This window comes from Haliotis cracherodii, unplaced genomic scaffold (assembly GCF_022045235.1).
Source record: "Haliotis cracherodii isolate W230 unplaced genomic scaffold, xgHalCrac1.p SCAF_6, whole genome shotgun sequence".
NCBI classification, from domain to species: Eukaryota; Metazoa; Mollusca; class Gastropoda; order Lepetellida; family Haliotidae; genus Haliotis; species Haliotis cracherodii.
Window position 1 is genome coordinate 40,590,284 of NW_027266319.1, and position 27,715 is coordinate 40,617,998.

General features: G+C 40.8%; 2 protein-coding genes across 2 annotated transcripts in view; one reads left to right on the plus strand and one right to left on the minus strand.

The window, feature by feature from the left end:
- Nucleotides 1-22,074, minus strand: part of LOC139445030 (globin-like) — a 31,610-nt gene extending 9,536 nt beyond the window's left edge. Inside the window, exons 1-2 of the mRNA XM_071226091.1 lie at nt 21,728-22,074; nt 14,667-14,834 (exon numbers count right to left, since the gene is read on the minus strand). Coding sequence (XP_071082192.1) covers nt 14,667-14,833 — 167 coding nt within the window. The 5' untranslated portion in view covers nt 14,834; nt 21,728-22,074. The remainder of the gene's footprint in view (nt 1-14,666; nt 14,835-21,727) is intronic.
- Nucleotides 1-27,715, plus strand: part of LOC139444912 (mannose-1-phosphate guanylyltransferase catalytic subunit beta-like) — a 143,526-nt gene that overhangs the window by 23,794 nt on the left and 92,017 nt on the right. The gene's annotated exons all lie outside the window — the stretch shown is intronic.

Here is a 27,715-nt window from a genome sequence, read left to right on the forward strand (position 1 = left end):
GATGAGTGAATGTTTGAGTGAGTATGGTTTTACGCCGCGTTTAACAATATTCCAGTAATATCACAGCTGGGGACACCAGAAATGGGCTTCACACATGTTACCCATGTCGGGAATCTAACACGGGTCTTCGGCGTGACGAGCGAACGCTTTAACCACTAGGCTGCCGATGTTTCTTGTAGGATTTACTTTTCTGCTCTACTTTTCAAACTTTATTGCTCATATATACACTGTAAACAGAATTTATGTACTTATCTACATCTACCGTGACAAACCCTTTTGTAAATAAGTACTGATACTTTCCAAAGCTTCATTGTTTATTTATGCACTGTAAACAATTTCATATAAAGTAATCGGTTGGGACAAACCCCTGTGGACAAGAAATGATCTTTTTAGTATGATCCGCTCTATTTTTGTACCATTGGTAGTTTTATATACTCTGTTATCACCTGGCGCTCCATCGTTACAATGGATACAGATTAATGTAGAATGTATAATGGGCCGGTGGCCCCCTTACGGAATGAAGTCATTCATTCACTAGGCTGCCTATATGTAATTGATGAAAATGACGAAACCCTGGCCAGACAAAACAGTGGTTAATGTGTAAAGGAGAAACCACTTCTACCACGGCCCCGAGGTATGTTCCCGAATGTCAGGCTTTACAATCTCAAGTAATCCCTACGAGAAGTGGTTTGTCCAACTTATAAAGCGACTCATCACACAGATAACAAGAAATAATCGAGATACCATACAGTGTGTCGCGGTATGAAAGGAATTCGATCAATGCGTGTGAGAGAAAAACCACGTGCAACATGGACCAAATGGATTCCTGACATGAAAAATTGAACAACCTTTCATCACCTGAACCTGTGGATCAGTGGGAAGACAGTGGGTTACAAAACTAAACACGATATGTGAGGTTGCAGGTTCGATTCCCGTCATCAATAATGAAAACGTTGTCTTGTCTTTGATTTTAGAACATTGTACGTTTGAAACATCAAGTACACCAAGTTTCAAAGACAAGTACGCTTTATAGGAGGGTTTGCAATAATTGTAAACCACATACAAAGGATAACATTGAAACTAATGCGCTCTGTGGGGGAATTCAACCATTTCAAAAAGCCCTATCTGGTTCTGTAGCTGTTGCTGAAAATATCGAATATCGATAAAACATTCCTTGTGATGCAGTCGAACCTGAATCTAGCACACCGGTGGTTGATAAAATGAGCACGCACTCACTCTGCGTCGCGACACACGATCAATCAGGTCACAGGTTAGCACCGTAATTGTGGCCACCTGATAAGTTGGAAATAGTCATGCGTGAATCTGGTGAGTGAGTTTGGCTTAACGCCGTTTTCATTAGTATTCCAGTTATATCACGGCGTGTCAGCTTAATCTGGGAGGAAAGTCCGAAGTGATGCAGGTCTCAGACGTTTACCACTTCGGTGAAACCCATGAGCACGGGTATGGTGCTGACAAACCTAGAAACATAATCGGGGCGAACCGGGATTCAAACCCACGATCATAGGTTCCTAGCGTGCCATTTACGCAATTGGGATACGATGACATGCATCAACCAAGTCAGCGAGTCTGACCGCCCGATCCCGTTAGGATCCTCTTACGACAAGCATGGGTTGCTTCAGACCAATTCTAACCTGGATTTTCACGGGACACTATATAGTAGTCTACTGTGTGCTTCAAGGTTTGAACCAAGGCACAACCTTAACTATGTAATCGATCTATCCTTATGCAGTTGAACGCCGTCTCAAAAGAATCTGAGAAAATGTACGACTTATCCGAGTGTGTGAAACATTCGAAACAGATTCTCAACGCAATTCACAAAACGAAAGGAACTACAGTAGCTTGCAGTATTGAATAGTTTATGTTAAACTAGCAATAACATATTTTCAATTTTCAATTCGTACTTATCGGAACAATTTAGTGCATTTTTTATTTTGAACAAAAAAATTACTTCGAGTTAATCGACAAATAGACAAATCGGATTCGGTTCAAATAATAATAATGAAAGCGAACTTTGCCGAGACCAGATCGCCAGTTCGACACAATTAACCGAGAATCCGACACGTCAGAGCTCGACACAATGGTATTGAACTGTACAACTCAAGATCTGAACGAAATATCCCCGATCCGCCTCCCTCTGGCGCACAGAAGCCAGGGCAGTATGGTCGAGACGGACTAGTACATCTGCAGTAAACGTAAACAGTGTTTAGGGGAGACTGGGTATGTGTTTACGTGATCGTCGTTGAACACTGAACCAGACCGGACCCCCTCATTCAACGCCATTACGTGCAAGTGTTTCTGTGGGAAAGGCAAACTGGCATTAGGTAGGTCATGTGATCATTCATGCAGGAACCTGACACCAGCTTCACAAAGTAATTTAGTATTCAATAAACAATAAAAAACGAACCACGTTAACTTAATAAACGCCAGCCAGTTTATATTTGAAAGCGAGGTGGTAAATATTCATACATATATTGCCCAGAGTCATAAAACGTTTCTTAATTTAAAACGGTGTTACATATTTACTTATGCATTATGGGTGATAAACAGACTTCGGAATAATCTTTGAACCATCGATATCATAAAACTCCAAGTAGAACCTGTGCACGACGTTCTTTAATTAGATCTTCAGCTCAAGGTGGCGTCCGGCCGATGTTTATTAATAGAAGACTGTTTACTGCAGACAATTTTGGCCAACGCCTTGCATGTCTTGGATGTTGTTGAGTACATACTGAACGTTAAATGATCCATTATGTCGCAGACAGTGGAAGCATGGAGTAAATGCACTTTACTGTACACAAATGCTCTGCATTTGATTATCAGAAACGGCATTTTAATATTTTAAACTACTTCTAAATGAAACGCGTGTCTTAAATTAATTTTTTCTTACTTTGAACGAAGTTAACTCGGTTGCGCTTCCACTATAATTAACTACTACTACTACTACTACTACTACTACTACTACTACTACTACTACTACTACTACTACTGCTACTAGTACTGCTGCTGCTAACACAATCACTACAACCATCACCACAATCACCATCTCAACATGTCTAGCTAATTTCGCATTGTAGTTATATTAACATTCTATTGTATATCGCATCTCTGTGGATATGTAATTATGTCGATTAAAATATTGGTGCTACGTATACCATGACACACCAGTAGTTGTAAATCTATAACGGACAGGTGGTCCCTTTACTGAAATAAACCCACCGTCTCTACTTTTCATAGATAAACATATGTACTGTTCGAGGACACACACACTCTATAGAGCTAATACAACGACACAGAGCCCTTCTTTTCCCTTATGTTATAACTGTTATATTATGTTATCGAAGTTGCAAAAAGGATTAAAAACAAAACATTCCAACATTCATCTTGCAAAATATGACAGCCAAATGGTAACAGCGACTGCTAACAGTCGATACAGACACCTTGCGATTATATCGGGAGATTGGTCTAGACGCAGAGACATGCTGATCACATCTCACATAACAAGGCTTCTTTTCTTCATACTGCTTGAAGCATGACACGAAAATATAGTCCTCTTTCAGATAATATCAATGACAGTCCAAGCCGTCCTCAGGCGTGGATCAACGAAATTCAGAACAGGTTGTTTCAGTGAACCCTTGAACTTATGAGCGACACAGAAGCAGAATGTACCCCTGTCAAACGGGGCATTAACAACTGAATGTGAAAACCTAGACCCGCGTAGGGATAACGTGTTGTTGTGAGTTTACTAGTAATCCCCCCGCGTGTCACCAGGAAGACGGAAATACCGTAAATACCAGTTCTCTGTATTGTGAAACTGATATTCTGTGATGCGAACATTAAAGTGAGACCCTTCAGACCAATTAATCGTAATAATAAACTCCACATGACAAATAGTCGTTAATATTGATGAACTCACCTCCTTACCCAGTGGTTGATCGTTATATTGATAACGTTGGTACAAGGGGAATTGGTTAAAAGACATCATATTGAATATATAAGAAATAAATACACTTTGTGAAAGTCGATTGACGTCATCAATTTAGTTAGACAGCGAGCTATCTATCAACTTAGTGTTATTAGATTTACCATCTATTTTGAATCGAAGTAGGTCGCTTGAAACGAAATATCCTATGCATGGCTTTGGGAAGAATATACAGTCAAACACTGTTGTGTCGAACTTTGATGTGTCGATCTTGCGGTTGTCTCGAAGTAAAAACGTGGTCCCTGTGTATTACTTTTTTAATCTTCATTTTTCGGTTATGTCGAACCTCGGGGAACTCGAAGTATTTACGAAGGCCCCTTCAACTTCGACACAACGTAGTTTCGACTGTACCATCAGTTATACCATGTTATAAAACTATGCAATCTTTCTTACCCAACACGTAATTGTGACGCTGTGTAACACGTAAAGACCACACAGACCCAAGGTAACACAGTTACAGACAGTATCACAGGAACAGGTATAAACTATGTTATATATAATCACACGTACACAGATCTGTGACTGAATCATGTGTTGATTGTGTGCTTGTTGATGAACGCCGCACGCAGAAATATTCCAGCTATATGACGCCGATCTGTAATAATCGAGACTGGATCAGACAAACCTGTGTTTGACATCATGAAGATCGATCTACGCAACTGGGATACGAAGACATGCATCAACCAAGTCACCGAGCCTCACCACCCGATCCCGTTAGTCGCCTAAGCCGACAAGCATATAGTCGCCTTTTACGACAAGCATGGGTTGCTGAAGACCTATTCTACCCTGGATCTTCACTCTGAATGAATGTAGCAGAGCTTTCATGTGAGTATGGACATGGTTTGGTGGCTGCTGTGTATATGCATATCAGATAGTCACACATGTATAACATATCTCGTATTCAAAAGATAGCTAGCACAACACATTTCACCAGCAACGTGATGGTGAAATACACAGCTTACCTATAATGACAAACATATATTATCCTTCCGGAATGGTTATTGAGGGTTTTGTAACACCGGGGAAAATAGGTTGAGCTCAGCAATGCTAAATGTGAAGATCGTGACAGATTGTTTGCCTGAGAATAACTTTATGACCTGAAATGGATGCAAGATTAATATTACATCTTAAGACGATCATAAATATACTGTGTTGAAAACAACATCCACACGTCCCGTGCGACCGGTGATGGGGAAGACGCGTACGCATGTTCCACATAGACAGTTTTACGACATGAGAATTATTCAAAATATGTGTAGCTGTAAGTATTTAAAGTATATACTGCTTGATATTTGTTCGAAATGTTGAAATAAACAATTATGTCCTGTATCAATCGACAGTGCGGGAGTGAGGGAGTAAGGGTTTAAGCCGCTTTAGCAATATTCCAGCACATAAAAAAGTGCATCATACATTGTCATCTTGCTGGGAATCGAACCCGGAGCTTCGGTGTGACGAGAGAACTCTTTATGTATCAGGCTACTTCTGTTATATCACTTTAAGGTGAATATAAAAACAAATAAATATAAAAACAAATAAATAAAACAGTGGAATTAAATATATTCCTACTTATTATCTTAATTGGTTTCTAGTTGAACATTTTTTTCTGAGGACAGATGCTAACAAAGAAATTGTTTAGTCAGCGAAAAAGGACATTTAAATGCCAGCTGCCTTCAAGCAAATGTCAACTACAGCGTATCTGATTAGTATCAAATAACCTGTGGCGATTTGGTGAGGACAGAAAAACAAAATGACAGGAATTCCTTTAGCGCATCTGATGAAGGTTCAAATGCTGATTTTGCAATATTGATATTAATAATGTTGATCTAGTGCATCCACTGTGAACTATCCCGTAACATGGAGAGCACACAAATAACTATCGTAATAGCAGATGGGACGAGTGAGTGAACTGGGTTCTCCTCCGCTTCTGGTTTGTTTGTTTGTTTTGTTTGTTTAACGCCGCACTCACAAGTAATCCAGCTATATGACGACAGTCTGTAAATAATCAAGTCTGGATCAGACAATCCTGTGATTGACATCATGAGTATCAATCTACGCAATTGGGATACGATAACATCCATCAATCAAGTCAGCGAGCCTGACCACCCGATCTCGCTTCACACATACAGGGGACATTGGAGCCCCTTCAATCAGGACGACTTGCTTATCCAACAAACCAGATCATTGGGTGTGTGGATCAACGAATATTGACTATAGGCAAATGATTGATTGGCTGTTCCGAATGAAAGAGCATCCATTTTGAAAACATACTAGGGAGTATTTCATCCAGAATATCACAACAGTCTCACGATCTCATCTACCTTTCGTTAGCTGGTAAGCAAAAGTAAAGTATATAAATTTCGCACGACTTTTCGGTGTAGGCAGCTATACAATTTAAACAGAAACAAAAGAAAATAATTCTCTGGTCGAATTTCAATATAAAAACAATACAATCTTTGATTTTTTATCAATTCATTATTTATTTGTACCTTTAATACGAAATATACAAAACGGATAATTTTACATGGCTTGAAGCAAGGTTATAATGGAGGCTAGTTATTTCTCAACATGTCACAAACGATGCGCGCCTATGTTATAATGATACCCCGAGCAGCTGGGCTCAAGATGGCGTACGTGGGCGTGGTATTGTAAACTCGGCTGAAATGCGAGATGTGCTCGGTGGGAGAATGTCAAGAGTGTGCCAGGGGGCACAGGGGGCACAGGTGCCCTTGGGCACGCGCGGTCTAAATCTAGCTCTTTTTGTCTATAAAGAAAGCAGCTTCCCACCTTTCCCTCAATAATAGTCCTAAGAAAGGAACAGCCCTCGAACTTTTGAAAAAAAGAACTTGCAAACACAAGGCAAAAGCCAAATTGGTACGACAATACAGACGTGGTTGTAAAAAAAAGAGTAGAAATCGAGCTCGTGAAATTGATTTTTAAAACGAACCGGGATTCCCAGGCAGGGAAACTCAAACGTCCTAGCATAGCATTTTCAAATTTGTTTTGGGGACTTTGACTTTAAAAAGACAATAGATTTTTCTATACTATAATGTATTAAAGTAGTTCTAACCCAAGTGTGCCAAATCAGTAAAACATAATTTGATCTATACGTCTTTTAATTGTGTGAAACCTAAGCTGGTATCTTGCTTTTTATCTAAAAAATCACACTGGGACACTGACCTTAGCTACGACTCCTGTGACGTGTATAGGTTAACGTAGACTTCCGATAATCGTTTCGATCGCTTTAGGGAGGTCTTGGCGTTAAACCCATGATCACGAGATCCTGGTCTCAAAGGGATGGAATTATGTTGCGAATGTTGGAGCCTTAAACATACGGGGCACGGCTCCACATAGTTATCTTAGCGACGACCATCGTGTCTGTGTTAAAGGTATGGGAGCTCCGATCGTCTTAGCGCTAAGATCGCTTTGGGAACCGGAACCTGGGTAATTTGTTAATGACCACCCGCCTATAAACACGCATCGTTTCATGATAATTATTTATTCAAGGCCAAAATATTTATTGCGTATACTATACCTCATTCTCATTTGTATATGCGTGTCTAACAATTACTGTTTGCCACAGGACCAGTCAACATGGTATTTCAAATTCATATTAGGTATTTCAATTTCATCTAACTGTTCAACATATCGAATCTTCAAAATTGACAATGAGCTTGAATCATATTTATTAAATATTCCCTACCATAAGCCCTTAAATGTCTCTTCTTTCAAACATCCTGACACAGGTTACCTATTGAAACAGGAAGATGGAATAGCATTCCAAAAAGTGATAAATTATGTGATATGAACTATTGGTGATGAATACCATAGTATTTTTCAATGTACATATTCTAACGATACTCGTAAATTGTATATACCATGTACATAAAAGAATCAACCAAATAATTATGCTTAAGTGCAGAGAATTGTTTAACTCCTAAAACATCTGTGCAGATGAAACTTTGTACACATACTGATATCATCACGAAAGCTGATCCAGCTCCCGGCTCATTCTCTGTACGCCTCACTCCGTTGTCTCTGTGTTGTACCTCACATACCGAGGTCCTTGGCCTGAGTGTAAAAAAGTTCTGCTCTGTCCTGAGTATGTACTGTGATTTACATTTTTTGTCCTTTATATGTTTTCAGAACAGATGGTTACTATATTAATTCAGTGTAGCAAAAATATTTTTCAAAAGTTATTTTGCCCCAAAACCCCTAAACAAGGGAACAAAGGACAAGGCATACAAGTTGAAATGCGTGATAAAAAACTCGACGCCAATTAAACTGTAGGCGAACGCTGTCTTCTATCGTCCTATAGTTGTTTGCACTGGTGCGTACCTCCCTCGCAACAATCACTTCCTTTACCCAACTTGACATGGCGTGCACTTCACCGACTTTCAAACATATCTTCTGATCAGTGAGGACGACAGTGATACGAAATTGAGAGCTATAAGTTGTCGAGGAATGGGAAATAAATTTGGTGTCTTTGTATGGGATCCTAAATTGTAAAATGGTAGAAGACAGAGGCAGTGTATTTTCTATTAAAATTGAGTTTGATTGGTTAGTGAGTTGGGTTTTACGACGCTTTGAACAGTGTTTCAGCTATCCCACGGCGGAGGAAAGGGCGACACTGTGCAGGCCTGAGACGTTGCCACTTTGGTGAAACCATGATTATTATCAGTGCAAATCTGGGATTCGACCCCAAGATGAAGGATTCTGGCACGCCTTATGGACCAAGTCCAGTTCAAAAGAGTTTTTTTTTTTTCAATCATGGTAAAATATAATGAATGTACTTTGCGTAAAAAGTATACAGTGAAACATACTCTTTTAACTCGAATTGTCCTTTGTGGCGATATCTTCCTGGCAAATTCTTTATATGCATTATGGTCTAATACTGTCACTCCGTTTGTCTCGATAGGCACTATATATATGGCATAACAACGTCACTCCGTTTGTCTCGATAGGCACTGTATATATGGCATAACACCGTCACTCCGTTTGTCTCGATAGACACTATATATATATGGCATAACACCGTCACTCCGTTTGTCTCGATAGGCACTATATATATATATATATGGCATAACACCGTCACTCCGTTTGTCTCGATAGGCACTAACATATGGCATAACACCGTCACTCCGTTTGTCTTGTTAGACACTATATATATGGCATAACAACGTCACTCCGTTTGTCTCGTTAGACACTATATATATGGCATAACACCGTCACTCCGTTTGTCTTGTTAGACACAAAATATGGCATAACAACGTCACTCCGTTTGTCTCGTTAGACACTATATATATGGCATAACACCGTCACTCCGTTTGTCTCGATAGGCACTATATATATGGCATAACACCGTCACTCCGTTTGTCTTGTTAGACACTAAAATATGGCATAACACCGTCACTCCGTTTGTCTCGTTAGACACTATATATATGGCATAACAACGTCACTCCGTTTGTCTCGTTAGACACTATATATATGGCATAACACCGTCACTCCGTTTGTCTTGTTAGACACAAAATATGGCATAACAACGTCACTCCGTTTGTCTTGTTAGACACTAACATATGGCATAACACCGTCACTCCGTTTGTCTTGTTAGACACTAACATATGGCATAACACCGTAACTCCGTTTGTCTCGTTAGACACTATATATATGGCATAACACCGTCACTCCGTTTGTCTAGATAGACGTCATATGTTATGTATGCTTCGTCGACTGACGTCATATGTTACGTATGCTGTCGACTGACGTCATATGTTACGTATGCTGTCGACTGACGTCATATGTTACGTATGCTCTGTCGACTGACGTAATATGTTATGTATGCTCTACCGAATGAAAGCGGAAATATCGTGATTTCAACACTTCTCCGTCACTAGAGAAAACATAATGTCGGTTTTATAGTACTAGCCCACTGAGATACCATGCCACAGCTTAACATGAATACACAGTATACTGACTCCGAGCCGACCAGTCCTTGTTTCATCCCCTTAATGCTGAACGCCAGTCAGGATAACAACAAGTACCATCTTTTAACGTCTTTTGATTGACGACTGGGGCATTCCGATTGTACAATTAGTGCAATCCTTACAAGTCAGCTTGATAGACATCGTAGTATTTCGATAGCGGATAAAAACGTGGGGTCCATAAGTCTTCCTTCCAACTTTCTATGAAGCCATTTGATCTTAGCGTATTCCCCTTTAAGACAGGACGTTCTAAATACCATTTTGTTTTTTCTAAGTATGTGATAACATGCAAATGAAAGCTGTAACGTAAGTTATGAGGCACGTGAATCCCAACACAAACAAACCAGATGCAAACGGCATTAAGATGAAACTAAAATATACAGACTGAGAGTGTTTAAAGTTGAACCTCCTGCAATATTTTGAGAATTTATCTTTTTATGGGATGTTTATAGCTTGACGTAGAATTTGGAATGTTACAATCAGCATGCGGAAGAACGGCTTTCATCAATGGAATGCTTCTCAACAATATTCAGGCTCTGTGGTGCAGATGTTTTTTTCTTACGGAAAATGCCTTGTGTTGTTTCATGGTGTAAATACTTTCTGACGCTATAAACTAATCGCGTGGTCTGGCTCGGTGTTTTATTTCAATCTCTGCCCAACATGCGGTAACCTTTGAACCCTCAGTATCGACACGCCGCTAACTATATCTGATTGCATGAATTACGACGTGCTGATGTCTGATAACCAGACCCATGGACAATTTCAGACTGGTTATTGTACAGTAAAAGTCTTTTTACAAAACATATATTGCGTATTTTAAGACTAAGTAAAACAAGGAATACATAATTAACGTTGAATGGATTTAATGACGCGTCACAAGTCCCCGAACGAATAAATCCGAAATAATTGACAGCGAAATGCACACTGAAAGAAATTCTTCGCATTCAGTGGTGGTAATGTGAGCATGAAAAGTAATTTCTCATTCCTTCGAAATAAAAAATAATACGAAGAAATGTGGCTTCAAAGTTAATACATGAAATCAAATTGTGAATTTTAGAAATGACATTCATATTGAGCAGGAGAAATGCCATCAGTTTATAAAAGAAGCATTTGCGCTTTCTTTTGTTTCATTATCAGCATTGCATACACATCAGCAGATGACGAGATGTTGCTTTATAAATATTTATGTGTTGTTTATAAACAAAGTAAGCAGGGATATTTCTTAAATTCGACTTCCCACGAAAATCTGGGTCAGGTGACATAGTTAAGTAACAGTTTGTGTATTCTCAATGGGTCGGCATTACTTGAATAAAAAGACCCATGGTGAAAGGATAGCAGCTTCCTTTCAAACGATAAATTGAATGGTTTCGTTATAAGCACGATGTGGGTCAGACTGAGGTGCTGACCTGTGTTAATTGGGGCATCGCAGGCTCTGGGCTGGAACGTCTACATCAGGGCAGAAAGAGCATTCTTCCGAAAACTTTCATTTTCATTTACACCTCGATTGCTAATCCGGATGGCATCTTTCCATGTAAAATCATCCATTTAGCCAAAGTCCTGGATTAACGATTTTCGGAGAAATGTCGTTTGTATGTGTAGACGTTCTGAACAGGCATTGCCTGGATTGAAGTGTTTCCGGACTAGCGAGGTTCAACTGTATATAATATTATAATGTGTGCGTGTGTGTGTGCGTGTGTGTGCGTGCGTGTGCTGTATGTGTGTGTGCGTGTGAGTATTGTGTATGTTTATGTGTGTGTGGCGCGTGTGTAGGTGCGTGTAGCGCGTGCATGTGTGTGTGCGTGTGAGTATCGTGTATGATTATGTGTGTGTGGCACGTGTGTATGTGTGTAGCGCGTGTATGTGTGTGTGTGTGGTTGTGGGGGGGGATGTTTCTAGTGATGCGTTGTTACAAAATCGTTACTTATGGTACTTATCTACATATATAGACATTAGAATTCTGGCCGAGCTTCATAACTGTATACACATGTATGTCTACGTGCCATCTTGTGGGGAATTCCTGTAGTACAGCATTAACTACCGGGTCTGGTATCAGGACGTTCAAACACATGTTCCCCGTTTTACATTCATCAGTGTCACTTTCTTAGGGACCTACGGTATTTGTTTAGACCTTACCCCTGGTATTGGGCTTACCGTAGTTATCCGAGTTATGAACTTTGTACTGAGTGAGTGAGCTCTTTGCTGAGTGAGTTCTATTCTGAGTGAGTTAGCTCTTTTCTGAATGAGCTGGATGTACACACGATGGCGTTTATGCAATCGAATACGCTGGTTGCTTGTACATACAAAGGGTCACGTCGCCCATACTGACTCATTGTTCATCAGACCACACTGGAGAGTCGTGTCCTGGTGTCCATACCTAGCTGCCATTGTGGCCAACTGATCCACACACACACACACAAAAGTAAATGTCATCCTCTTCTTATTGTAGCATATTTTCTTGTAAGATTTAAAGTGTACCAGTTTCCAACTTGGCTGAAGTTGGACTGTTTTTTTTTAACGTTTTGGTAAAATAAAACTTTAAAATTCGATTTACTAACATGGTAAGTCAATATCCATTTTCATTTCCCAGATACTCACAACAGTTTGAATGGGAAGAGATGTTGACGTGTGGTTTCTCTTTGACCCCGCTACACATTAAAACGGCGACGTATACTTGTACCGTCTGATTACAATGGAAACAACTGATGCGGCGTTGATTTTTCACCGCATTTCATTCATTGCTTTTGTACATTTTCCAGCCTCACAAACTGTTTTGAAAATGGGATGTACCAAACACGCTTAAAAATCGATGAAATATAAGCTTTTATACTTACATATGTATATCTACGCCTGTCTATGTCGCGGCCTTGACAATAAAGTAAACTGACCTGCAAGCGTCACGTTTGATCCTTGACGTTAACTACATCTGCCACAGTTTTTCTATGATTTTACGGACCCATTATCAACGCAACACAATAACTACATACCACATTGAAATGTTCTGAAGCGGAAATCAAGAAATTGGAAAGATTAAATGAACCCTTCAGGGGCTGACCGCAAACCAGTTTCAGGGTGACAGACTCTTCTTTAACATTAACCTTACGTTATTTAACCCTTCAGGGAACACCTTTGTGGGCGTACTCTATCTACGCATGAAAAAATACCTTTGGCCTATTGTGTGTGCGAGTGGTACGTGTGTTGATCAAAGTTCAGTTTTCACAGCGGTTGGTCTGAAGCGGTGTGTTGTGACGTGAGGCAACCTTGAACGGTATACTTTCACGCTGATAAAGGATAATATGCGACTAATTTGAGAATTGTTATACATAACATTGCCGTACGAAAAAAAGAATTAAGCGTGGTGTCTTTCTATTTGTTCATACTCTGTTATACATTCACCCATGGCACTCAGTGAGGTGAAAAGGCTTTAACGTTGCGTCCAAGACTCATGTCGAATTTAGAGTGCTAGCCTGATATATCATACCGCAGTTTAACATGAATACCCCACTCAGACACAGTATGCTGACTCCGAGCAAACCAATCCTTGCTTCAGCCCCTTAATGCCGAGCACCAGGCAGGGTAACAACAAGTACCATCTTTTAACGTCCTTTGGTCTTTGGCCGGGGTTGGAACCCGGACCTTCCGCTCTCCGAGCGGACGCTCTACCACTAGTCCACGGAGGCGGTCCTGATTGAGTGAGATGGGCTTGTCGTCGCTTTCAACACTATTTCATTTATATACACCACGGCCTGTCTGCTTGATCTGGGTGAGGTGAGGTGAGGTGAGGTAAGGTGAAATTGGGTTTATTGTCGCGTCCAAGATTATTGCTTTTATATAGCGACGTGAATGTTCGTGTGTGTGTGTTTGTGTGGCTGCTTGTACTAGTCCGGACTGATGCCGATTTATAGTGCTATCGCACTGAGACACCATGCCTCAGTTTAACATGAATACCCCACTCAGACACAGTATACTGACTGCGAGCCGATTTGTCCTTGTTTTAGCCCCTTAATGCCGGGTGCCGAACAGGGTCACAACCAGTACCATATTTTAACGTCTTTTGGTATGACGCGGCCGGGGATCGAACCCCAGACCTTACGCTCTCCGGGTGGACGCTCTACCACTAGACCACGGATGCGGTCTGTTTGACCTGGGAGGACAGCCCGAAGTGATGAAACCCACGAGCATGCATTTGGTGCTGACAAAGCTAGAATCATTTTCAGGGTGAATATTGTATTCTAACCAACGATCATAGGAACCTGGCATGGCAAAGGGGCGCAACTCTGCACAGCTAATTGCAGCGCTACCGTACGCGTATTCTCCACTCGGATTTGAAAAATCACTTGAATGACAATCTTTAGGCAAATGAATTGTTCTGCGCAGCTCAGCAATATGACAACTATGTCACGGTGGCCTATAAATAATCGAACCTGGAACAGAAACCAGTGGTTGATAACAGGAGCAACTATCCAAACTGACGGACTGATGTCTGACTATAAGTGCAATAACCTTGGTGGCGTCGTTTGTTCCCTTTTCACCTCATCTCATACTACGGGTTTGTCACGGGAATCCAATTAAAAATCTCATAGTGTCTATAAGCTTTTTTTCAAACGTTAAAACGTCACTTCTCTGGCGGTATGACCACCTGAACACAATTGCTCCGTCTATTCTCCAGTTATAACTAGAAACCCACTTACTTGATAAGGAAGCTTACTCCATTGCCCTTGAGGTTGATACTGACCAGAGCCCAGCTGGCTCTGATGGCGTCCTTCTGGCGTCCTGTCAGACCCGTGGCTTCATCCGGCGTGTCCATGTCTCGACCTACACCGAAGATGTACTGCACAGTGGACACAACCAGACCCATGCTGAAACCAAAACAGGCCATGCCGTGATTGCTGATCATTGGCCTCCTGGAAGTGTGTCGGTAAACCCGTTACCCTCTCAATATTTAATCCTGGTGCTGGAGTCATCAGGAGATGGAGGAGCGTTAGTTGGAGGAAATGGTGGCAGTCTGTCAGCTGGTGGAGGGAAGGAATGGTACCCGCTGATCTGTACTGACATGTTTAATGTATGTTCAATGAATGTTCGTAGTATGTTCATTATATGTTCAATGTATGTTTAATGTATGTTAAAAGAATGTTCAGTACAAGTGCAAGGAATGGCCACTGGATGTTCAATGTATGTTAAAAGAATGTTCAATGCACGTTCAGTACAAGTGCAAGGAATGGCCACTGTATGTTCAATGTATGTTCAAGGAATGTTCAATATATGTTCCAGGTATTTTCAAGATATGTTCAAGGAATGTTCAATATATGTTACAGGTATATCAAGGTATGTTAGGGGCGGTCGAGTAGCCTAGTGGTTAAAGTGTTCGCTCGTCACGCCGAAGACCGGGGTTCGATTCCCGACATGGGTACAATGTGTGAAACCAATTTCTGGTGTCCCCCGTCGTGATATTGCTGGAATATTGCTAAAAGCGGCGTAAAACCATATTCTTTCACTCACTCACTCAAGTCAAGTCAAGTCAAAGACGTTTATTGTATCAAAGGCCATCGGCCCATATACAAGTTCAGATAAATACAGTGGGTGAGAATTTACAGATTGGGAGATACAAAAAAAATTATAAAAATATAACATTCATTTAACAATCGGTGATAATCATCAGGACTTTCTAGGGTAAGGTAATTAAAATTCTGAATTTCCACTCAACATGTTATTTCCATCCCATGTTTTGTAAATAAAGACAGTTTAAACATTACGTCGGCATCATTCGATGACAAAATAGAAACAAACGCTATTCTACTTGTCTTAGATAAGAAACATTCTGGTATATATTTAGTACGTAGTTCTGCATAATAATGTCAACGTGCATGTGTTGACGGGGAATTAACTCTTGGGGGAAAGAAGGACAAAATCGACATCACTGTCCCGGAACGCTTTATGCACAACATGTAAACAATAAACAACAATTGCACAATGAGCGGAATACTTGCTCTCGACTGATTTACGACATCCATTGTCTGAAGAACATTTGATTGCAAAGGCTCATTACTCTGGAGCCATGACATCTATATGCCTTGAAACACTTAATTGCTGTTATTTACAAGATGCTGATCCTCTTTGTTAATCCCCATTTTTGTGTACATCGGCCGTCTGCCATCCTGAACAGGATGTGCAAGTATGTCACTGATGATTTACTGTTAACATTTATATTTATAACTTACTGAATGTCAGGTGACCTTGGCTGTATTAGCCTTGGTCCAGAGAGATTCAGAAAAGGACAAAATCGACATCACTGTCCCGGAACGCTTTATGCACAACATGTAAACAATAAATCATCAGTGACATACTTGCACATCCTGTTCAGGATGGCAGACGGTCGATGTACACAAAAATGGGGATTAACAAATAGGATTAGCATCTTATAAATAACAGCAATTAAGTGTTTCAAGGCATATAGATGTCATGGCTCCAGGGTAATGAGCCTTTGCAATCAAATGTTCTTTAGACAATGGATGTCGTAAATCAGTCGCTATGACAATAAGGACATTCAAAGGTTAAATGTATTTCGTCTTCTATAGCAGAGTTACAGAATAGACAAATTCTTTGTATTCTTTCAAGTGATATATTCCGTTCATAATTAATCATAAGTTTCCGTCCTGATTAATCATAAGTTTTGACAAGCCAAGTCTGTATTTAATATATACATTTCTTAGGTGACTATTCGTTAAAACTGATAGATATTTTTCTGGCTCTAATAAAGTCTTAAATGTTCTGTACAAATCATAACGGTATTTTCAAGGTATGTTAGGGGCGGTCGGGTAGCCTGGTGGTTAAAGCGTTCGCTCGTCACGCCGAAGACCCGGGTTCGATTCCCGACATGGGTACAATGTGTGAAGCCCATTTCTGGTGTCCCCCGACGTGATATTGCTGGAATATTGCTAAAAGTGGCGTAAAACCATATTCACTCACTCACTCAAGTATGTTCAAGGAATGTTCAATATATGTTCCAGATATTTTCAAGATATGTTCAAGTAATGTTCAATATATTTTCAAGGTATGTTCAAGGAATGCTCAATTTATGTTTCAGGTATTTTCAAGGTATATTCAAGGCATGTTTCAGGTATGTTTCAAGTATGTTCAAGGTGTACAGAAAAAGATTCGGCTTTTAAGACACTGACTAATTATATACAACTAAACATGTACATGGTATTAACTATAATAGGATACACGTTGCAAGGTATCATAAGGTGTGCATAAGGCATGTAAAGTGCAAGGGGTGTACAGTGTATAAGATGATATTCGGGACGAACGACATATAATTCTGACACCAGCCATATGAATAAAGGGCGTTAATAAAGCGACAAAACCCTTTTGTATCCAAGGGAAAGATTTGATTGTACGAATCCGACTATATCATGATCATGTGTTTATTGATCACTATCAAATAGTAATGCTACCGGGTGTTCGCGAAAAGGTGAGCGTATCCTGCCCCACAGGTAGCACCCCTCACAAACACATGCAAAGGCAAGTCAATTGTTCAACTGAAAAACAAGGGTCATATGGTACAAGTCAAAATAGCGATTGGATTTTTGTCACTGATGCGTCAAATTTGGAAATGTCATCCACATGTCTACCATAAAAAGTTTGAAAGCTTTTCTGAGACCTTGAATGTTGTAACCTAGATCAAACAACTTCTGAGCAAGAGTCGTATGTTAAAAAATCTCCATGAAAGTCGAGATCCAAACGGAAGATGTATAATGAACACATCACTGTAGGCAAGCAGGTCTGCATCGCCGCTCCAGTACATCACAGATAACACGTTCCTACATGCGTATATGTATAATTTCTTCCTTATATATCAACATAAAATGGACAGGTCAAAGACGATATACAATGCTGTCGCAACGTCGCCTAGTTACGTACCAGAATAGGTGAAACCTTTGACACGACCCCCAGAATGAAATGAGTAAGCGAATTACATTTGACACCTAGATACATCATTCAACCGACATCAGTGGGGAGGGCCATTAATAAATATCACGTTATCCCTTGATGTGTTTAACGTGGCTTGCCTTGAGCTCTAGATGGAGCACAGATAGGACAGCAATTTGAACAGCGTTGATGTTGGGAACGAACACTAACATATTGCCACGTTTATACTGTTGTTTCAGAAATTGCTGCAAATGTATTGAACAGAAAATTATTAATTAAGGGAAAATGACTTTTCATTATTTTCGGGAAGGTGGGTTAGCATAGCGGTTTACGTGTTCGCTCGTTACGCTGAATTTCCCGGTTTGATTTCCAACATGTTTAAAACATGTGAAGCCCATGATGGTGACGCCAGTCGTTGTATGGCTGGAATAAGGATAAAAGCGGTGCTAACTCACTAAGTGACCCATTCATATCATTTTTGCCGCTATTTTGCATTTTACGCCTAATGGGATCTATTTCGACGGATAATCGAGACTTTTTAATGTCTGGCGTTAGCGTTTTGTATTATAAAGACCGATGAGAATGGAGATCAGTTGGCCTTAGTGCACCATCAATAATCAGTTCTAAGGAATATTCACTGGTTCATGCCGTTTTGTGTGTTATCAATGCCATGGTGATACGGCTAGATGCGCATGGTATCGACCACTAGTATGGCTACTCCACAATTGAACGCAGAACAGACAATGATATTATACGGATTTAAGTTTCATCGATTCAAAGGGCGGGATAAGGACGGAAAAAACAGGTTATCTTAATCTTCATCCGATTGTTTGTGACGGCACCCATCCCTGCTGGACAGCCAAGGCATTTGGGGCTTGTTGTTCCCCTGGGACATTCCGGGGTAAATAATCCCTTGCGCTCACTGCGGAGTTCCTGGGCCTTGTGAAGGGTCAGCCATGAGCAGCCAAAGTGGGTCTGGCGGTCAGATTGACCCCTGAGTAAGGACAGCAGTATCCTGGTTGACCCCTCCAGGATCACCGCAGTTAGCGCAAGCGGTTATTACCCCCAGAATGTCCCATGGGAATAACAAACCCCAAATTCCTCTGCGTATGGACTGTACTAGAACAATCCAGAAGGTCCAAGCAGGGCTGTGGCATAGCTCTCTTGCCTAGAAACCAGAGGAGATCGGTCGATGCTGAGACTATCGACCCCTGGTTGTCTTCTCGAGTCGGCCTTCTACTCGCATGGCGCGGTGATACGGGGGTAGGAACGATAACGATGTAATCATAAACCAGGTTCACGCAGCCCTTTGACTTATTGTGTGGTCTGGTGGTTCTTTACAATACTAACCCCGTACACATTTTACTTTGACAAACTTAATCTCCCTGAATTAGCTTCACAATCAACTGCCAGGGCATCCCACAAAGCCCCATGACTAAGATAGAAAACCAACAGGGCAAGAACACTAAAAAAACATTTTAACCTTATGACGGTTTTTTTTTTCTTCTTTTCTTATCGCAAATTCTACCGAACTTGATAGCAGGATGGTTGGGCAGGAATGCAAAGGAATGAACCGACGCTCTTATTCAGAAAGTTTATCTTTCGAAAATGTCTGCATTGGAACTCTAAAGTGGCGTCGTGGAAATGCTGAGAAACATTGACATTAAGGCATGTTCAAAACTGAAAATGCTATGCTGTAGTTTTTAAATGCGTTTTCAATATATTTCACCCATGCACATCCAGAAAGTTTGATTGTGGGTTTTTTCGACAGATGGTCCAATTATCGATATTACTTTTTAATCTTTCAAAGGCACCAATTGAGTTTGTTTAAACAAGTATTTGTATCTAAATGGTTATATTTGACATCTTAATGTTGCCTTTAGCGGAGACGACGTTAAAGAATGGAACACGAGTGTCCTCTAGAATAGACTGATGGAAATAGATTGTGCAGAAGTGACATCTAGTTCTGTCAAAAGCCGTTGCCAAGTCATCGTGAGGAGCCACTATACTCAGCGCTCCATCTCAATGCGTGACACACTCGTAAAGCGTTTGACGGGGAAAGATCGCTGTGCAGAGCTAAACCACAAAACTCTCAATCTAATGACTGGTCCATCATCAGTGAATGAGGTTTATATGTACATAAAAAAAATTAAAAAGAGTGTGAATAAAACAGCTTCTAATCAGTATATGCAAAAACATAGGTCACAGAAGAATATCCCTTCCATCTTTACTGGAACTCGATCATCGATGTTAATCGCGGACGCGACCAAGGTCGGCGTTAATTATGTTCCTCATACATATGGAGGTCCGAACATTGGGAGAGTAGGGACATAAGCAGCTGGCCGAGCCTCCACGGGAAGGTATACAGCCACTAATGGTTGACGAACATTCGATACGCTGTACGTCGCTACACAAAGAACATCTCATGAAGGACGGGAAACAACGACCCTTGAAGAAACAACCAGATACTTTTGTCAAAGCTAGACTGAGTGTTGTATCGGTTTTGTAGTTCGGTTAATTTCTACGATATATAAGCAATTACTAGAAGTCTATACATGTATAGTAGGTAAGGTCGGGCAGATGATCGATTTAACACTAAGGAGCGTGTTGATTACTGTCACGTTAGAACATAGCGATCCGGAAGAATTACAGCTGTGGGGTAGATGCATGGGCCGTTCCCTGTACAAGGGGTGGGCATCTGAAATAGGGGCTGAAACCTACGGGGGAATTCGAATGGCTCTTACAGAGGAAGTTGATAATCAGGGCGAACCTGGGATTCGAACCCCATGACCTGCGGATACGTGAACGGCGAAGGAACGCAACACTACACATCGGCCTTCTATCAGACCCACAGAGGCTGGTTGTTTGGTTTGTTGTTTAACACCGCACTCAGTAATATTCCAGCTATATTACGGCGGTCTGTAAATAATCCAGTGATTAATATCATGAGCATCGATCCACGCGAGCATGACCACTTGATCCCGTTAGTCGCCTCTTACGACAAGTATAGTCGCCTTGTACGACAAGTATAGTCGCCTTGTACGACAAGTATAGTCGCCTTGTACGGCAAGTATGGGATCAGACCCACAGGGGGGTGGACAGCCAGAGAGAGAGAGAGGTATGGGGGGGGGGGGGGGCGAGGGAGAGAGAGAGAGAGAGGAGGGAGAGAGAGAGAGAGAGGAGAGAGAGAGAGAGAGAGAGAGAGAGAGAGAGAGAGAGAGAGAGAGAGGGGAGGGAGGGAGGGACAGAGAGAAGGAGGACAGTGACAGAAAGTCGAGAGACAAGGTTAGAAAAATAAAACAAGAGTAGAAAGAGAAATAGAGAGTGAAAAAGAGAGGAAAACACGAACACTCCCACCCCACCCGCCCCGCCACTATCGTATTCTGTGGAATAAACCTCACACTGCGTTTCCACATACTATCAACTATCAGCACACTTATCAACACATATACCATAAAAGCATGTGTTGACAACGATTGACTTGAACGATCTAAATTATTTCTACCTATAAGAACTGAAAAAAGCAGTACAATATAAAATATAAACGATATGTCATGATAACAATAATGATGATAACAATAATGGTAATAATTATTCACATTTTAAATATGTATATACGAACACGAAAGCTGTTCACTACTTCATGAATAAAATAACGTAACGCAATACAGATACAAGGGAGTACAACACTGTAGAGGAACAAATAACACACAGGATAAGCAAGCAGCTCCATAAACATATTGCTGGTAACCTAACATCATTCACCACTTGCCGCATATAGACACATTAAAGAAAGCAAGAAAGGATATCACCCGCAGCCTACCTGTTAGTTTAGTGTAATCCGCGTTTATCCAGGGAAAGAGTTCAGTACGACGCTACTACACGCGATGCACGGGTGAAATGACTCTCTTCCACGGTGTCCACAGGTAGGGTGTCAGATCTACGAGATAACCCGCTCTGAAGTAACATTTGAAGAATTCGAGCGGCAGTCCTCGCTTCAGTGAGGTAGCCAGGTGACCGAACTGCTACTGGTTGACAACTGTGTCGGTTAGGGAGTCTGCAAGGGGAGCTTCATGGTAGAGGATCTGGCGTCTCAAGGGAAAGGAGCGCGCTCCGTTCAGACGATAGACTCCATGAACAAAGTTTCTAATTGTCGTTGACAAAGCTTCTATTGACATCTTCGGTAGCTGCCCAGTGTTGCGCGAAGCATGCTGGGATAATGCGTCAGGTTAAATGTATCGTCTGCCTTGTACGTGACATTCAATGATTGATAACAGTGTCTGGCGCGTGCACGGTTGCAGTGACTGGTCGTATGTGTGATGATGATGCTGGATTTCATGTTTACCGTTGTTGGACGCCAGGTTAGAATGTGATGTATGAAGAGTGTTGTTAGATACAGGGCACCGTACTAAGACGGTCATGGGTTAACGGGCATATGGATTATGGAACAATGTGTGGAGATTTCAGAGTTTCAGCTGGGATACGCTTTAAATGTAAAACACGTATGTTATGATGCTTTGGAAATATGATCTGCTGGTTTGGGCAAAAGAAATAATGTATGGCGACAGCACAAATATGTGTTACCTTCTCTTGCTTACCCCCTTTAACATAAGGAATGCTGCTTCTCATAGGGCATGTGTTATCTCTAACATATGGAATGCTGCTTCCCTTAGGGCATGTGATATCTTTAACATAAGGAATGCTGCTTCTCATAGGGCATGCGTTATCTTTAACGTGAGAAATGCTGCTTCTCATAGGGCATGCGTTATCTTTAACGTAAGGAATGCTGCTTCTCATAGGGCATGTGTTATCTTTAACATAAGGAATGCTGCTTCTCATAGGGCATGTGTTATCTTTAACATAAGGAATGCTGCTTCTCATAGGGCATGTGTTATCTTTAACATAAGGAATGCTGCTTCTCATAGGGCATGTGTTATCTTTAACGTGAGAAATGCTTCTTCTCATAGAGCATGTGTTATCTTTAACATAAGGAATGCTGCTTCTCATAGAGCATGTGTTATCTTTAACGTAAGGAATGCTGCTTCTCATAGAGCATGTGTTATCTTTAACGTAAGGTTTAATGTTTACGTATGCCGTATGTTATCTTTAACGTGCCGTATACTGTTTACGTGTGCCTTATGTTATCTTTAACGTGTTTACGCGTAACGTATGTTATCTTTAACGTAAGGTTTAATGTTTACGCTTAGCGTATGTTATCTTTAACGTGTTTAGGCGTAACATGTTTACGTGTGCCTTATGTTATCTTTAACGTGTTTACGCGTAACGTATGATATCTTTAACGTGTTCATGTGTGCCTTATGTTAACTTTAACGTGTTTACGCGTAACGTATGCTATCTTTAACGTGTTTACGCGTAACGTATGCTATCTTTCACGTGTTTACGCGTAACATGTGTTGTCTTTCACGTGTTTACGCGTAACGTATGTTATCTTTAACGTGTTTACTCGTAACGTATGTTATCTTTAACGTAATGTTTCATGTTTACGTGTAAAGTATGCTATTTTGACGTAGGTATAATGTTTACACGTAACGTATGTTATCTGTGCGTATCGGGGAACAACAATGGGGTGTTATTTTTTAGACATATGTAAATGCATTGCTAATTACTAAGTAACAACCACGTCGTATACATCATGTAGATGGAATATTGCTGAGTGCGGCATTAAACAACAAACAAACAATACTAAGTAACGGTCATCAAGTGCAGCAGACGTACAAGTCAAGTCAAGTCAAGTCTCGTTAATCCGACACTCGTTAATCCGACAATCGGCTTTATCCGACACTAATGATGGGAACCGATTAATCAGTGCTAATTAGACCCGTTTATCCGACAGTCTCGCACTCCGACTCCGACACACCAAATTTGCAACGAATTACCGAAATCACTCATTAATCAGTCTCGTTAATCCGACACAGTGATCAGCGTACTCCGTGGTCATCTGCCCACGAGTAGACAGCCAGTGTTTTCATGCGAGACGAATCGGCTGGTAGCTGCATATTACGACGGATGCAGAGATAAACTTGCTTAACAATAAACAAATTAATGCTTTAAATACAGGATTACATGCTTAGATTACCTCATTCTCATTAAAATCAGAACAACCTGTCGCGAACTATGACCGACCAATGAAATGCCTAACAGGAAGTCAACGTTAGCCACTAAGAAAGCAGCTTTCTCAAGCTTTCCGGTACCAGTTTCAAACTTGCGACTTCCATTCCAGACTATCCTTTTTAAATTATTTTGAATAAGTCATACAGTCTGTAACAGTTGTTTTGTGCTAAGCTTTAAAAGTTGCATGATTAGAAAGCATATTCCGCTAACAATGTAATAAAACAATATGAATATTTCATTTTTTATTTCTTGTTTCTATCGTTACCTATCGAATAGTTGTCCGATTTTCGATCACGAACGTTGATACTACTTAATTTCGTTCATGCGGTATGTTGACAGTTTGCGCGTGATGATCGATAGCAACATCCCCACATGCCTCTTCTCCCAAATGTGTGAAACCATTTCGGGTACCGATGTCCCCGCCGTGAGATTGCTGGAATATTGCTATACGCGGCGTAAAACCAAACTCACTCCAAGAGCAAGCACCTTCTTGTTAGTCTTCGGACACGTGAAGATTCGGGGTAGAATAGATCTTCAGAAACCCATGCTTGCTGTAAAAGGCGACTATGCTTGTCCTAAGAGGCGACGAACGGGATCGGGTGGTCAGGCTCGCTGACTTGGTTGATGCATGTCATCGATCCCAATTGCGTGGATCGATGTTCATGATGTCAATAACTGGATTGTCTTGTCCAGACTCGATTATTTACAGACCGCCGTCATATAACTGGAATATTGCTGAGTGCGGCATAAAACAACAAACAAAGAAAACAAATGTTAGTCTTCTCGGTATGGTATTGAAGTTGACGCTATCTTAACGTAAGGCCATCCATATTTTTTATGTGTTTCTCATCTCCAACCTCAACCAGCAAAAGAGCAGACGGGCGAAATGGAATATTAAAAAAATAAAAAAAATATTTTAAAAACTGTTTTCACCAACTGTATAACTTATTTTATGACAATGCGACGATTACAAATAATTGCTACCAGTCTTTTAATCAATTCATGCCGTAGATCGGGACGCTTTGCTTCGGAATTTTTAATGCACATAGCTGGAGAAAGATTAAGCTGACCCTACATTTTTATGACTGTGCAATGTTAGGAGTAGGTTTTTATCACATGATGTATACTTTTCCATAGCGGCAGGGAAAATTTAGGCACGAATACGTTGTATTATTTCGTCGGAATGAACATTCTGGGCGGGCGAGAGACAGGAAACACAGACAAAATACGTACTGCCTAAGGAGGTCGCGTAAGGTATGCTGTTTGTAAGGTTGAGTATTCTGTAGGCAATAACAGGTCATGATAAATCGGATATCATACTAGACAACTGATCTGATGGTAGCTATTCCGGGGAGGGGGGGGGGGGGGGGGGGGTGTCGATGTTTGTAGGTATTCCCCATAGTCCTGCACCATCACTCTGGAATTTATGTATTTCATGAAACAATACCAGTCTAGATATAGTAAAGCAGGTCTTGCCAGCTCTAGTCAGCTTTATTCAACATCGGCATTATTATTAATCATCATCAGTAATGTATTTCAGGACAAAGAGTTTTTATTTTAGAGTAAGCTAGAGTCACATGAGACACTAGATTAACACTTAGTCTTTGAAAACATTTCATTTCTAAAATAATTTTGTTCAAAAGAATCTTCCTTCTTCTGCTGTTTTCAAGGTTTAGTTGAATTGGATCCAGCCTTGCCTAGGCTCTTAGTAAAATACATAGTTATTCCAACTATACGATAGGTAACGATAGAAACAAGAAATAAAAAATGAAATATTCATATTGTTTTATTACATTGTTAGCGGAAATATTCCACAGCCATTGCGCAGGACTAATGAGGACTAATGAGAAACGTATCTTGGTGTATCGCGTGGCTGACACCACCCAGCCTGTCGCCTCATGCCATCCCCATGTCATGGGTGTCGGTAACAAGTCAAGTATCGCACTACACAATAAAAACGAGTCATCTCACATGATACGCCATTGTTATATGAACGCTTTCCATGATAGAAAAAAACCCGAATTATATGTGACCGTCCATTTAATTTTCCAGTGGTGTCTGAGACGTTTATTTCAATTCCAAAAATTTTTTTCAGTCAAAGCATCAAGGCATACAATTCCTTTCCCTGAAAGAAGGACGCAAACCTCTTATTTCATAACAGCAAGTGTCAAGTGAACGTTTTATATTTGTTAAACACATTATGATTAACCCCGCCATATCAAATGGTCCACCCCGTATGCAGTAGCTACTCTTTCACTTGTGTGTGTTCAGCTTGGCTTGGTATGAATAGAAATGTCCCAAGGCAGACTGGGCTTACACATTTGTTATCTGTATTAAAAAGCTATTGCCTATTCTTATACAACCCTGTGAGAAGCAGCCCCCTCAGCCTCGGTCAATGGAGAATGTATAAACACAGGAGAAACACGTAACCCTGTTTACACAGCCATGTGGAACGACCACTTTGTGATAAGGATGTTTGGTAGTTAGGCATGTTGTAAGACAGGCTTACACGAGTGTAGGAAACAGATAAATGACTTGCTGAAGCTGTGTTGATAACGAAGACGTATACCTTAGATAACGTGCTGTTCTATAGAGGACTTCAAGGTGAGGTGAGGTGAGGTGAAATTGGGTTTAACGTCGCGGTCATCATTACTGCACTTATATAGCGTGTGTGAGTGTGTGAGTGAGTGAGTGAGTGTGAGTGTGAGTGTGTGTGTGTGTGTGTGTGTGCTAGTCCGGACTGATGCCGATTTTATAGTGTTGGTCCACTTGAATATCCCACTCAGACACAGAATACTGTCTCCGAGTCGACCAGTCCTTGTTTTAGCCCCGTAAGCCGAACTGGCAGGGTAACAACAAGTACCATCTTTTAACGCCATTAAGTATCACGCGGCCGGGGATCGAACCCACGACTTTCCGTTCTCCAACGGATGCCCTACCACTAGACCATGGAGGCGGTCCCTGTTCTATGTAGGACTTCAAGATGAGTCAACACCAAACAAATAAATTCAGCATGACGAGCGAACACACTGCCCGCTGGACTAAATGACTAAAGGTGAACAGGATGAGGATGAGGCGAGATACATTGAAATGATTTAACAAAAAATGTCTGTAATTTCTAGACCAGTCTAAAAATGCGAATACATAAGCGTATGGTCTATACGATCAAAGGTAAATATACCGTAAGCAGTGTTAAAGTCAATAGGCCAATTGCAAGACAAATACCTTATCCTGCCAACAGCTAGAGTTGACCTCTTGAGATAGAGAGTATCAAGTCAATCTCATTAAAATCAGATCTTAGTACTCGCTACCGAGAACTAATATCTGATTTTAATGATATTGGCATCAAATACATCTATGATGGTCACACGAAGGGTCAAGAATATATGGACTGTATTTTCCCGTTTGCACGAATACCTTTATTACAAATGTCAGAAATAGGGCCACATGTTTCAACAATAGTCTAAAGTTCAATGTCATTACGCTCTGGAACATTTGACCTATGTCCTTTCACAAGTGATATGTAGTCGCAACGTGATTTGGATGGCCTTGTGAATGTTGTAGGAAAGATATTTAGCGACAGTTCGATTCATATCTGGGTCTGGTTGGGTGAACCAGTTTCAGTGGATGATTCAACCAGACATGCTATGTTCTCATTACTGTATCTTCGTTACAAGGG